The sequence below is a fragment of the Gorilla gorilla genome, chromosome 5 (genome assembly GCF_029281585.2).
Source record: "Gorilla gorilla gorilla isolate KB3781 chromosome 5, NHGRI_mGorGor1-v2.1_pri, whole genome shotgun sequence".
Taxonomy (NCBI): Eukaryota; Metazoa; Chordata; class Mammalia; order Primates; family Hominidae; genus Gorilla; species Gorilla gorilla.
In genome coordinates this window covers 145,389,587-145,404,365 of record NC_073229.2, presented here as the reverse complement: position 1 = coordinate 145,404,365, position 14,779 = coordinate 145,389,587, and the positions used below count along the sequence as shown (strand labels likewise).

The 14,779-nt window shown below is 37.8% G+C and overlaps 1 protein-coding gene across 3 annotated transcripts in view; it reads left to right on the top strand.

Annotated features, from left to right (window-relative positions):
* The window catches only part of TBC1D32 (TBC1 domain family member 32), a 249,792-nt gene that overhangs the window by 118,534 nt on the left and 116,479 nt on the right, over window positions 1-14,779 (top strand). For all 3 annotated transcript variants that reach the window (XM_004044609.4, XM_055389796.2, XM_055389797.2), the window contains exon 23: window positions 11,567-11,655. In XM_004044609.4, the coding sequence (XP_004044657.2) occupies window positions 11,567-11,655 (89 nt within the window). The remainder of the gene's footprint in view (window positions 1-11,566; window positions 11,656-14,779) is intronic.

Below are 14,779 nucleotides of genomic sequence, written 5' to 3'. Positions count from 1 at the left end.
TGCATTTATTTTGCATAACTCTAAACAGTTCACGCCAATGACTATCAGTGTTCTCCATACTTTTAGAAATAGAGTCCTCCAGAAACCCCAAAACCAATGAAAGAATTCCAACCTTAATATTCTCTTCCTCTAGAACTACTCCTGGTACCAAAATCTGTATTAGTCAGGGATCCCTAGAGAGCAGAGCTAATAGGATAGACATAAATATACATATAAAGGGGAGTATATTAAGTATTAACTTACACAATCAGAAAGCACAATAGGCTGCCTTCAAGCTTGAGGAGCAAGGAGAGCCAGTCTGAGTCTCAAAACTAAAGAACTTGGAGTCTGATATCTGAGGGAAGGGAGCATTCATCACGGGAGAAAGATGTAGGCTGGGAGGCTATGCCAGTCTTGTCTTTTCATGTTTTTCTGCCTGCTTTATATTTGCTGGCAGCTGATTTGATGGTTCCCATCAGATTAACGGTGGGTCTGCCTTCCCCAGCTCACTGACTCCAATGTTAATTTCCTTTGGCAGCATCCTCACAGACACACCCAGGATCAATACTTTGCATCCTTCAATTCAACAAGTTGACACTCAGTATTAACCATCACACCCAGTAATGGGATTGCTGGGTTGAATGGTAGTTCTGTTTATCGCTGTTTGGGGACAATTGCTACAATGCTTTCCACAATGGTTGAACTAATTTATACTCTCAGCAATAGTGCATAAGTGTTCTCTTTTCTCCACAATTTCACCATCATCTGTTACTCTTTTACTTTTTTGATAATAGCCATTCTGACTGGTGTGAGATGGCATCTTATTTTGGTTTTGATTTGCATGTCTCTAATGATCAGTAATATTGTGCTTTTTTCGTATGCTTCTTGGCCACATATATGTCTTCTTTTGAAAAGTGCCTGTTCATGTCCTTTGCCCACCTTTTAATGGGATTTTTTTTTTTTTGCAAATTTCTTTAAGTTTCTTATAGATGCTGGATATTAGATACTTGTCAGATGCATAGTTTGTAAATATTTTCTCTCATACTATAGGTTGTCTGTTTAATGTGTTGATACTTATGCTGTGAGGAGCACTTAAAGTTAATTAGATCCCATTTGTGAATTTTTGCTCTTGTCGCAATTGGTTTTGGCGTCTTTGTCATGAAATTGATGGCAGTGGTGGCCCATCTGGAGCAGTGGCTGCCATGATGCCAGCTTCATTGTGGAAGACAAGGCTGGGCCTGCATGCCCCATGATGCTGGTGGGAATCCCACCCTCCCAGGCACAGCTGCAGGCACTTAGCTGCCTGTGGGTAGATAGTGGTGGATCCCTGGTGAAGCCCCACCTTCAAGCCATGGTTGGCCTGAAGTATGAGGGCCGAGCTGCCAATTCTGCAGACTGGAGTGAGGACTTACAGTGCTTTTTCCGAGCCTGACTGTGGTTGCCTATGGACCAATCAGCATGCACTTTGTTCCCTCTGAAGCCCATAAAAGCCCCAGACTCAGCCAGACTTGGGCAGATGTTGGGACGCCCTGACTGTGGAGAGGAGCTATGCCTGTGCATCTCCTCTCTGCTGAGAGCTGAGCAGACATCAGGATGACCTGCCTGCGGAGAGGAGATATACATTGTGGGTCTCCTCTCAGCTGAGTGCTGAGCAGACATGCAGGCTGGTGCCTGCAGAAAGTCTTTACCCACTTCTGGTCTCCTGAGAGCTGTATTGTTGCTCAGTAAAGCACCTCTTTGCTTTGCTCACCCTCCAGTTGTCTACATACCTCATTCTTCCTGGATGTGGGACAAGAACTTGGGACCCACCAAATGGGAGGACTGAAAGAGCAGTAACACAAACAGGACAGAAACATGCCTCCTGCTCATGCTCACCCTGTTGTGGGCAATGAGAAGGAGAGAAGAGAGAAAGAGAGAAGAGCTTTAGCCCTTCATGTAGCCCAGATCTAGGAGATCCTTGATCCATGGCTGTGACACCCTCTTTGGGGCTCTGTGGTTCCTGGCATCTCCAGGATTTTGGGCCCTGCTGTGTTCCCTGGTGCCCGTAGTAGAAGCTGCTTGCTTTATGCCTTGTCTAGGTGCAGCCTCACAGGGAGCTGGCACCCATGCCAGTGCCTGGAGCTGCCCACCCTGCTGCAGCTGGTCTGCCTGGTTTTGAGCAGTGGCTGGACCCCACACTCATTCACTCACACACATAACCCTCACCACTTCATGTCTGGCTCATCCTGGGCAGGCATGGGATCTGGGTTGGTAGCATGAGCTGAGCACAGCTTGCCAGGCCGAATGGGTGGAATGAGCCCAGTGGGCCTGAGCAAAATTCAGGCAAAGGTGCCACAGGCCACACAGGTTTCCAGCTGGTGAATCAACACTGCAAGCATCCAAAGGCAAAATCTTTGGCTGTTTGTATGTTGGAATGGTATTGCTTATACTGTCTTTCAGGGTTTTTATAGTTTTGGGTTTTACATTTAAGTCTTTAATCCATTTTGAGCTAATTTTTGTATATGATATAAGGAAAAGGGCTCCAGTTTAAATTTTCTGCTTATGGCTAGCCAGTTGTCTCAGCACATTTATCAAATAGGGAGTTCTTTCCTCATTGCCTGTTTTTGTCAACTTTGTTGATGATCAGATAGTTGTAAGTGTGCAGTCTTATTGCTGGGCTTTCTATTCTTTTCCATTGGTTTGTGTGTCTATTTTTGTACCAATATTATACTATTTTGATTACTATGGTCCTTCCAAGTCAGGTAACATGATGCCTCCAGCTTTGTTCTTTTTGCTTAGGATTGCCTTGGCTATTCAGGCTCTTTTTTGGTTTCATATGAATTTTCAAATAGTTTTTTTCTAGTTCTGTGAAGGATGTCATTGTTAGTTTGATAGGAATATCGTTGAATCTATAAATTGCTTTGGGCAGTATGCCCATTGTAATGATATTGATTCTATCCATAAGCATCGAATGTGTTTCCATTTGTTTGTATCATCTCTGAGTTCTTTAAGCCATGTTTTGTAATTCTCATTGTAGAGTTCTTTCATCTTCCTGGTTTGCTGTATTCCTAGGTATTTTATTTTATTTTATTTTATTTTATTATTTTTGTGGCAGTTGTGAATAGGATTGAATTCCTGATTTGGCTCTTGACTTGGCTATTGTGGGAGTATAGGAATGCTAGTGATTTTTGTGCATTGATTTTGTATCCTGAATCTTTTCTGAAGTTGTTTATCAGCTGAAGGAGCTTTTGGACCAAGACTGTGGGGTTCTCTAGATATAGAATCATGCCATCTGCAAACAGGGATAGTTTGGCTTCCTGTCTTCCTATTTGGATGACCTTTATTTGTTTCTCTTACCTGATTGCTCTGGCCAAGACTTCCAATACTATGTTGAATAGAGATGGTGAGAGAGGACATCCTTGTCTTGTGCCAGTTTTCAAGGAAAATGTTTCCTGCTTTTGCCTGAATGGTATGATGTTGGCTGTGGGTTTGTCATAGAAGGTTCTTATTATTTTGAGATATGTTCCTTCAATATCTAGTTTATTGAGAGTTTTTAACACGAAGGATGTTGAAGTTTATTGAAAGCCTTTTCTGCATCTATTGAGATAATCATTTGGTTTTTGTCTTTAGTCTTGTTTATGTGATGGATTATGTTTATTGATTTGCATATGTTGAACCAACCTTGCATCCAAAGGGTAAAGCCTACCTGATGGTGGTGGATTAGTTTTTTGATGTGCTGCTGTATTTTGTTTGCAAGTATTTTGTTGAGGATTTTTGCATCAAGTTCATCAAAGATATTGGCCCGGGCTGGGTGTGGTGGCTCACACCTGTAATCCCAGTATTTTGGGGGCCCGAGGCAGGTGGATCACCTGAGGTCTGAGGTCAGGAGTTTGAGACCAGCCTGCCCAACGTGGTGAAACCTTGTCTCTACTAAAAATACAAAACTAGCCAGGTGTGGTGGCACATGCCTGTAATCCCAGCTACCCAGGATGCTGAGGCAGGAGAATTGCTTGAACCTGGGAGGCAGAGATTGCAGTGAGCCGAGATTGTGCCACTACACTCAAGTCTGGGAAACAAGAGGGAAACTCCATCTCAAAAAAAAAAAAAAAAAAGAGAGATATTGACCTGAAGTTTTTTTTGTTGTGTCTCTGCCGGGTTTTGTTATCAGAATGATGCTGGCCTCATAGAATGAGTTAGGTAAGTTAGGTAGGAGTCCTTCCCTGCAGTTTTTTGGAATAATTTTATTAGGAATTTTACCAGCTCTTATTTGTACATCTGGTAGAATTCAGCTGTGAATCCACCTGGTCCTGGGCTTTTTTTGGTTGGTAGGCTATTTATTGCTGATTCAATTTCGGAGCTTGTTATTGGCCTTTTCTGGGAATCACTTTGTTCCTGGTTTAGTCTTGGGGGGGGCATATGTGTCCAGGAATTTATCCATTTCTTCTAGGTTTTCTAGGTTGTTTGCATAGAGGTGTTCATAGTAGTCTTTGATTGTTATTTGTATTTCTGTTAGGTCAGTAACTACGTCCCTTTTGTTATGTATGTGTGTGTGTGTGTGTGTGTGTATGTATGTGTGTTGGGTTTGTTCATTCATTTATTTATTCAGCAGATACACAGGGAGTGCCTGCCATTTGCTCGGCACTGTGGTCGAGGAACTGTGTGTGCAGTGTTGAGTGGAGCACATACTATCCTTGCTCTGTGACACTCACAGTTTGGCTCAGGTCCAGAGAGGAAGAGTAGGGGGCTCCAGGGTGTGGTCAAGGTTCCACTGGGACAGTGGTGTTCCCCAAACCAGTGAGGGGTGTAGTCTCTCCAGTGGGTCTTCCACAGCATTTTACTTGTATGGGGCTGGGTAATCACTGAGTGGATAAAGAAAATGTGGTATATAGGTACCATGTAATACTACTCAGCCATAATAAAGGAATGAAATAATGGCATTCACAGCAACCTGGATGGAATTGGAGACGATTACTCAAAGTTAAGTAACACTGGAATGGAAAACCAAACATCATATGTTCTCACCCAGATACGGGATCTTAGCTATGAGGACGCAAAGGCATAAGAATGATACAGTGGACTTGGGGGACTCAATGGGAAAGGATAGGAGAGGGGTGAGGGATAAAAGACTACACACTGTGTACAGTGTACACTGCTTGGGTGATGGGTTCACTAGAATCTCAGAAGTCACCACTAAATAATTTATTCGTATAACCAAACACCATCTGTTTCCCCCAAAGCCTATTGAAATAAAAAATGAATTAAAAAAAGATTGTACAAACCAGTTTATCCATCACTAGTACTGCGAAATCAAAATATAACAGAATACTATAGTGATAATAAAAGTATTCTCAGAATTAAATAACAATCATTTAAGAAAAATTGTTCTAACTCTATTAGTTAAGTTATCCCTGGTAAATGAAAGTGACATTTATTTTTGTTGTAATAAACACAACTGTTTAGAAATTTTAAGAAATCCATATTTTCTTTCCCTCTAGATGTAAGTGAAATATAGCCTGCTATACTCACCTGCCCTTTGCATTTTTCTATTACTTATCTTGGAGATGACTCTATAGCAGTATACAGAGCTCTTTCTTATCCTTTCCTTGCCTCCCCCCCAGCCCCGCCCACAGTTGCATAATAGTCCATTATGTGGATGTGCTAGAGTTTATCCAGTCTTTTACTGGTGGACACTTGGGTTCTTTCAAGTCTTTTATTATTATAAATGATTCCAAAATTAATAGCCTTGGCTTATATTGTACTTGCCAGTGTGTCTATATTTTTTTTATTGTCGTATAACAAATTCTTACAAATCCAGTGGATTAAAACAACACCTGTTTATTAACTCACAGTTTTGTAGGTCAGAAGTTCAGTATGGTGTGCCTGAATTTTCTGTGGCTGTTAGCTAGGGACTTTGTAGTTTCTGGAGGCTACTCTCGGGTCTTTGTCCTGTGTCCTTTTGCATTTCAGAATTGGAGAACTTCCCTTATACCGTATTTCTCTCATTCTTTGAATCTCTCTGACCTTTTGTGACCAGTTAGAGAAAATTCCACTTTTAAATTGCTTGTTTGATTAGGTCAAGCCCACCCCCATAATCTCCTATCTTAAAGTCAACTGATTAAGGATTTTAGTTACATCTGCAAAAATTCCTTCACAGCAGTGCTTGCATTTGTGTTTGAGGCCTGAGAATCTTGAGGGCCATTTTCAAATTCTGCCTACCACAGTATCTTCAGGCTAGATTTCTAGAAGCATGATTACTGGGTTGAAAGGTAAATTCACGTGTAATATATTCCAATATATGGTTCTTGTTGCTAGATTTCCATTCACAGAGAATAATCCTTTTGCATTCCCGTCAGTAAGATATTATAGTGCCTGTTTCCTGGTAGGCTGATTAAGAAGATTATGTGTTCAAAAATTTAGATATTTGTCTGACAAGTGAAAAATGTTAATTTATGTATTTTTTCATCTGAACAGAACATCCTTTTCTATGCTTAATAGCCATTGACATTTACTTATCCATTAATGGTCTTTTCATTCATTTTTGCCTGTTTTTCTATTTGTGTAGTTCTTTTTCTTCTAAATTTTAAGAGATTCTTTAGCTTTTAGGGATATTATATCTTAACTTTTCATGGCTTCATGTCAGGTATCTACCAAAATTCTAACGCCTGTGAACAACTCTCAAGTTGTACTTTATTAAATTAAAGGTGAATGATACAAAATACCCTTTTCCTTTAATATACACAATTTTTTAATTGCTTTCAGTTTCTATGACTTACCATCCAGCTCTATGATATTGACGTGTAAACATGGTATTGTATTAGGTAGAAAGATGCAAATTGAATTAGTTTAGGCAAAATAGGACATTTTTTGATTTATATAACTAACTTTCAGAAAAATCAGGGACAACTGGAAACAGGACTGCAAGTGCTGTCAGGTCTACATCTGTCTCTCTGTGTCTGTCCTCCTATGCCCTCCACCTTTGCTTATTATTGCATTTCATGTTGGCTTTGTTGAAAGGCAAGCACAGGGTAATAATGGTTAAGAGTTTGAATTCTGAAGCCAGACTGCCTGCATTAGTTTCCTGGTTCTGCCTCTTACTAGTTGTGTGACCCTGAACAAGTTAGACCTCAGTTTTTTCTTGTTGCAAGAGTGCCTTGTGCTAAAGGAAATAAGCTGGACACAGGAAGGACAAATACCACATAATACCACTTGTATGATGAATCTAAAATAGTTAAACTCGTGGAAGTAGAGAGTGGAATGGTGGTGGCTAGGGATGGGAAAGGGGGAAAGCAGGCAAGTATTGGTCAAAGTGTATGAAGTTTTGGTTATACAAGATGATTAAATCCTAAAGATCTACTGTACAACATAGTGCCTATAGTTAGCAATACAGTATTATATACTTAAAAACTTGCTAAGGGGGCAGATCTCATGCTAAATGTTCTTATCTCTCACACACACTAATCAATAAGGCAGGAGGAAACTTTGGGAGGTGATAGATGGGCTTATGGCATAGATTGTGGTTATGGTTTCACAGGTGTATACATATCTCCAAACTCATCAGATTTATACGTTATTAGTATAGCTTATTTATGTCAATTATACCTCAATGAAGTGAGTTTTTTTTTTTTTTTTAAGAAGAGCTGTAATATTTTCATCTCAGCGTTGTTGTGAAGACTAAATGCATTTAGATCACTACCTGGCAGATAATAAGTGATAAATAAATGTTTGCTATAATTATTCTCTTCTTCTTTAGATGGTATTCTCCATAGGAGAGGATTCCGTAATCCTCCATTCCCCATAGGAGGGGCTACCTGTTATTCTATGGGGATATCTTCACCCTCTCCCCTTTTATTAATTTCCTAGGTCTGTCGTAACACATTACCACAAACCGGGTGGCTTTAAATCACAAAAATTTATTCTTTCCCAATTCTGAAGGCCAGAAGTTTGAAAACAAGGTGCCAGCAGGGCCATGCTTCCTCCCAAGGCTCCAGGGAAGGATCCTTTGGTTTAATTTCTGTTTTTTGTTTTTTTTTTTCCCAGGTGTTTCATGTCTTGTTGCTACATAAATCCAGTTTGTGCCTCTATCTTTACACGTCTATTTCTTCTTCTCTGTCTTAAATCTCCGTTTTTCTCTTATAAGGACGCTTATCTTAGATTAAAGGTCTACTTTGGTAATCCAGGATGATATGGTTTGGCTGTGTCCCTACCCAGATCTCATCTTGAATTATAGTTTCCGTAATCCCCATGTGTCATGGGAGGGGCTTGACAGGAGATAACTGAATTATGGGGTGATTTCCCCCATGCTGTTCTAATGATAGTGACTGACTTCTCATGAGATTTTATAAGGAGCTTTTCCCCACTTTGCTCCACACTTCTCCTTCCTGCTGCCATGTGAAGAAGGATGTGTTTGCTTTCCCCTCCACCATGATTGCAAGTTTCCTGAGGTCTCCCCAGCCATGTTGAACTGTGAGTTAATTAAACCTCTTTTTTTTTTTTTTTGATAAATTACCCAGTCTCAGGTATGTCTTTATTAACAGCGTGAGAATGGACTTACATACCTCAAGACTCTTAACCTCTGCAATGACTCTTTTTCTGAATAGGGTGACATTTACAGGTTCTGGGGATTAGGCCTTGGACATATCTTTTTTTTTTTTTTTTTTTGGTGTGTGTGTGAGGGGTCACCATTTAACTATAACCCCAAACAGGAGAGCAGCCTTTTCCTCTACTTTTCCATGTTGAAAAATCCCAAGGAAGGAGTTTGATTAGCTTAGTTTTATTCATAGGCTAACCAATCATAAGCCACTTCTAGAAGTGGAAGTGCGGAACTATTGGGACATTACATTTGACCTGTCCTCACCCTTCACTTGCCTATTTCTTCAATAAAACGAGTCAGTCACATAGCCCAAACCTAGCTATTGGGGCAGTTGTAAACAGTAGGCACTCAAACATATCTTTATATAGAATTGATATTCCTTTTTGTTTTTCCAGTATGGCCTCAGTCTGACCTAGTAGGTTATTGAAAATATTTTCAAGCTGGACAGTATCTTTTAAAAATATACAGAATTTCTGCCTACTTTTCGTAAGTCCCGGGTCTTCTTGGCACTAGTTTGTTGCTGGGAAGCTGCTTCTTGATTTAGGAAGCTGATTCCCTTATTGACACATGTTATGGTGTTTAGAAACTGAAGGTCTCCATAAGGCTTCCCAGGAGTTTTGTTTTTTTCACTAAGTGGTGATACATCAATGTAATCTTCTTCTTTGAAAAAATTATTTGCCATAACATTTGTTCTTTGAAAATGCATTCTCATTGATAGATTACTGTAATCTACTCTTCCATTAGCTTGTTGGTAATACAGTCTATCATTTTTATTATAACAGTACCTAGTACTTAGATTCAGAACTAGAATCTCAAGTTACAAGATGTCACTGGCTATCAAATAGTTTGAGCTCTGCATTATATTCAAATAGCCGTGCAAATTTCAGTCACCTATACGAATTCCCTACTGTTGAAGAAATATTTATTATAATACTTTTAGAAACTACTATGCATAGAACTAATTGGCAACCTCTCTCACCTCAGGTACAAGAAGGTTAATGATTCCTAATCAATTCTAGATTGTTCTGTGAAGATTAACAGTGGCTAAAAATAGTGATAATAGATCATTTCTCTAAAATTACAATAATTATTAAGTAATAAAACATTTACCTATTTGTAGAATAGGTAGATAGTAAACAAGTTTCATCACTATGTCCAGGGCAAAGACTATTTATTTAATAGTATTCAGATGCTGGAGCAAGTCATAGCAATCTCTGTGGCTCTGTCATGTAGCTAATTCAGGAAAAAGTAGAGAGGTTAAAGGAGATAGAAAGAGTTGTGATGCAATTAATTAGAGTGACTGTGCAGCTGGGAATATGAATATGAGTTGTTTAGCTCACATTCCATTGTAATGTTTGAAGCAAGTAGTGCCCAGCAACGTAGTAGATAACAGCAACAATTTATTTAAAAATAATAGTCTTTTTATTCATCATTACTAGGTAGTCTATTAATATTTACCAATTTAAACTCTCATGCTAGTATTATTTACACACTTCTACAAAATAATCTATAGAATGGTAAATATATTCTTATATGTTGGGTACAAATTTTTACTAGGTAGCTTTACCCACAGTCCAGTTGTTGTATTAGTATTGATCAGTATTTGATTAGTATTTTTCAAGTGTGATTTTGAAATATCTATTATTTTCTTTTTACAAACTCATTCCTTTGCCTCTTTTTTTAATTTGATGAAATAGTCTTTGTATCATAAGCCACAAATTCCTCAATAAATATTATGTGACTTTACTCCCTAGCAAAACCTTTCTTCTTTTGCCCTATTGGTAACAGAAATATCCTGAATTTAAACTCACTGGAGAGTAGCAAGTTTCTTGGTCAGGAAAATGAGCAATGAGAGAGATATATATTTGTCTATAAATAAATTTCTTAGGCCTGAACCCAAAGATATATGTAAAAGCAGGGCATTGTAGAAAGAAAGCCTTCCTTTTTTTTTTTTTTTTTCCTTTTCCGAGACAGAGTCTTACTTTGTCACCTAGGCTGGAGTGCAGTGGCATGATCTTGGCTCACTGCAACCTCCGCCTCCTGGATTCAAGCAATTCTCCTGCCTCAGCCTCCCGAGTAGCTGGGATTACAGGCACCCATCACCACACCTGGCTAATTTTTGTATTTTTACTAGAGACGGTGTTTCACCATGTTGGCCAGGCTGGTCTCGAACTCCTGACCTTGTGGTCTGCCCACCTCGGCCTCCCAAAGTGCTGGGATTACAGGCATGAGCGACCACACCTGGCCAAGAAAGCCTTTTAAAACATGTTCAAAATTGTGTGGTTGGCTAAAATTGTCAGTGCTAGGACAGCTGCTGGCACCTAGATCATCAGGTTCTGTGTATATTTGCATCAGTGGTTTTGAAGACTTGGCTACACACTGGAACATCACAGGGAGCTTTTAAAAGAGTATTGATGCCAGATTCCCACCCCTAGACATAGTGATTTAATTGGCCTGGGGTTGAGCCTGGGCACCTGTGTATCTTTCTTAAGTTCCCTACGTGAGTCTAATGTTCAACCAGGGTTGGAAACCACTGATTTACATGAGGCAGATAATCTCTATTGAGAAAATCTAGTTACTAGTTACAACATTTTGATCCGTTGTTCATTCTTCTAATTTGTGGATTTTATATTTGTTTTTCAAAGTAGTTTACATTTTTGGCAATTTTATCAGTATTTAACTGATGGTATAAGGTGCTCACTAGTGCCAGAGTAGGGTCAAAATCAGTGTTTTCCACTTTGGCTGAATACTGGATTCACTTCGGAAACTTTTACAGTCCTGATGTAAATCTAGGCCACACTCAGACCAGTTAATTCAGAAACTTTGAGGGTTAGGACCCAGGCATTATACTATTCTTCTTCTTCTTCTTCTTCTTCTTATTATTATTATTTACAGCTCCCCAGGTGGTTTCCTTGTAAGGCAAATTTGAGAGCCACAAATCTAAATAAATTGTTGTTGACTTAATTTTCTTTAAATGATATCAGTTAAATACAGTCTCGCTTTGTCTCTCTTTTTCAGGATATTATTGATAGACTTATAATTTTGAATTCTGAAGCTAAGATTCGTTCTTTATTCAACTATGAACAATCACATGTCTTTGGTCTAAGGTAAAGTGCTACATTTTACTTTTGATATTATATTTTATGTTGCACAAAAAATAAGCATTTGTCCTGTATACTTTAAAAAAGTATTTAAAATTAGCTAATATTTAAAAGCATGCTTAAAGATAATTTGTCTTCCTGTAACATTATAAACAAAGTAAATTAAGGCAATTAGATATGTGTACCATGGCCTTTGTCTGAATTTGGATTCTATATTATTATAGTGTCTCCCATTCCCTAATTTAATAGAGGCATTTTAGGGACTATTTCATTTAGTTTACTCAGGAGTCAACTTGACCTTCCCTGGGTTGGTATTTGGTTAGATTCTTGTCACAATATACCCCCAAAAGAGGCCTAGAAAAGGATGATTTATCCTGAGGCCCAAGTTTTGCTCTTTGGTGTTAATCATTACTTTTCAACCTTACTTTGCCTGAAGTTTAAATCTTTCTAGTTGAGTTCATATTCCTTGACATTTTATTTTCCATGTTCAGATGGGAAATAAGGCATAGTTGGTAGGGCTACAGGGACTTGTGAAATTCGCAGTCTTTTGGTCATATGTAAACATAGAATTTGCTTCCCTTGCTGTAAATTACTACCTTTAAAAGCAGCTGAATTAAGGAAATTTTCCATTTTCATAGTTTCATGATTTTTCTTTCTTTTCTATTAGCAAAGTAACTTTTTTAGACTTGAGGGAGATCAATGATAATTCACCACCTAAGAAAGGAAGCAATTATTTTTCTAAAGTTAGAATTCTCTGATGATAGTATATTTTTAACTTTTAGCTGTATATTAATAGATGAGCTTCGTGTTTGGACTTTATAGTACAAAGAAGGTATAACAAAGGTGCTGCTATTGTAGTTCTTTGGGTGGCGTGCCCTTTATCTCAAAATGTGTTTTCACATTAAATTTTAATTTTTAGTCTATAGTCTCAGATACATCAGATAGCAAGTTTTGATGGGGGAAACTAGGAAAAACTCCATTCAGTAGAATTTCCTTTTGCATAACAAGTATGTTTGTGAGTTTTGCATTTATAGAACATCGATTTTGTTTGGCCTCTTGTTGTTGATATACTGAGTAAATTTCTTTTTTTTTTCCTGTATATTTTCTTGCTTGTATGGAATAATATTTTCTGTAGTGTTCTTTGGAAGAAGATTTAACAATAAGACTTTATTAAGTTATATAAAAAGCAATCCAAGAAGTGAAATGCTCCTGGGAATAACATACATTAATTTTCATAGTATGTGCTTTCTCATAATATCCAAATGTTATCATTCTATGCTACTGTAAAGAATTTACTATCCCATTGTTGATAGATAAAAGAATAGTGCAGTATGGTGGTTAGCAACATGCGCTTTGTGATCAAACTGCCCGCTCTTTACTGGTTGTGTGAGATGGGGTCTTAGTTACTCATCTGTAAAGTGGAGGATAATTACATTATTTTCCTTACAGAGTTATTTTCATAATTGATAGGAAAATTAAAAAGGCTTAAAATAGTACCTGGCACACAGAAAACACTGTAAAAACAGTAGTATTAATAGTTCTAATAGCAGTTCTTCATGTCTTTATATCTACTTGATCTATGCTGTTTTTGTGTTTTACTATGAAATAATTTTTGTCTTCATTTTTTCGGTATCTCAGTAGTCATAAACATGCTACCTAGTAATTTGCTTGTTTTGTATCAGCATTCAAAAAGAGAAAATGACAAAATTACTTTTTGAGGAAAAGTTTGTATTTTAACTTTATTGGCTTTTTAACAAGTTTTTCTTACACAAATGTAGGTTTTGAGATTTCTATTCATAATAATCTTTAGTTCAGGTATATTTGTAAGTCATACATTTTAAGCTAATAATTTACTTTCATTTTTCTACTAATTTCTGTTATTTGTCATTGATATCTAATGGTGATAAATCTAGATCATAGCTTTGCATTATTCATAAACCTTGTGTTTCTGTGTGTTTGGGATTTTTACCCATATGTTTCTCTCTTATTCCCATAGTATTTTTTGTTTGTTTCTAGTTAAGCCTTCCTTGTACCTTTCTCTTCAGTGGATTATCCATTAATGTGTCTGAATCTATGTTTATCATCGCTTGTTCCATTTGCTTTATATTTTCTTCTGCCTCAAAACTGTAGCAGTAGCATTAAGTGTAATGCTTGGTGCAACTTATTTATCACAACACTCAGATGAAGCTAATATGAGGCTTAGTGAAATGTGGCGTGAACAGCATCACATTCTGTTTAAAGTTCTGAATTTTAAATTGCCAAGATCTTACAAATCTTACATTGTAAATGACTAGTACTCAAGAAGGGTGCTCCTTTGATTAGCCTCCCTCCTTCACCCCTACCCCTTTTCTCCCTCTTCCAACTTATCCTTTTATGCTAGATCATTCCTATTAGTGTGAAGACATGCCTTCATATGTCCCATCTTACAATGAAATACAACAAACCACCCAAAGAAATATCCTTGACCTTGTGTCTCCTTGCAGCCACTGATCTATATAGCAAAATATGTCTATACAAACTGTCCTCAGTTGCTCACCCGTATTTACTCAACTCACTTTGATTTGACATTGACTTTATAATTTTGTCAGAACTATTCATCCTGCTCATCGCTAGATCACTTGTAACTTCGATGCTAATGAATCTAGTGCATTCTTCTCTTTTCTCATCTTACTATAACTGTCAGTAGCATTTGATATAGGGGACCATTTTTTTTTTCCTGTGTGAAAAATTCTCTTCATTTCTGTGTATCACACACTCTTATTGCTGTGGTTTCTTTTTCTTTCTTTCTTTTTTTTTTTTTTTTCATTCTGTAGGCAACCTCTGAATGTTGGAATACTCAGGATTTAGTCCTGGGCCCAGGACCAAGGATCCTAGGTTTCTGTGCACTCTACTCCTAATTTATTACACTTAAACATTTGCCTTCAAATATCATTTATATGCTAGTAGATGCCCCCATTTATATCTCTAGCCCAGACCTCTCTTTTCAGCTACCAAACCTATATATACACCTGCCTTCTGACATCTCAATTTATACATTTCTCATTTAAACATGTTGAAAATTGAACTCTTGGGTCTCCCAAACCTCCCTCTACAAAAACAAACAAGATACATCTTTCATTTCTGTCTCGTT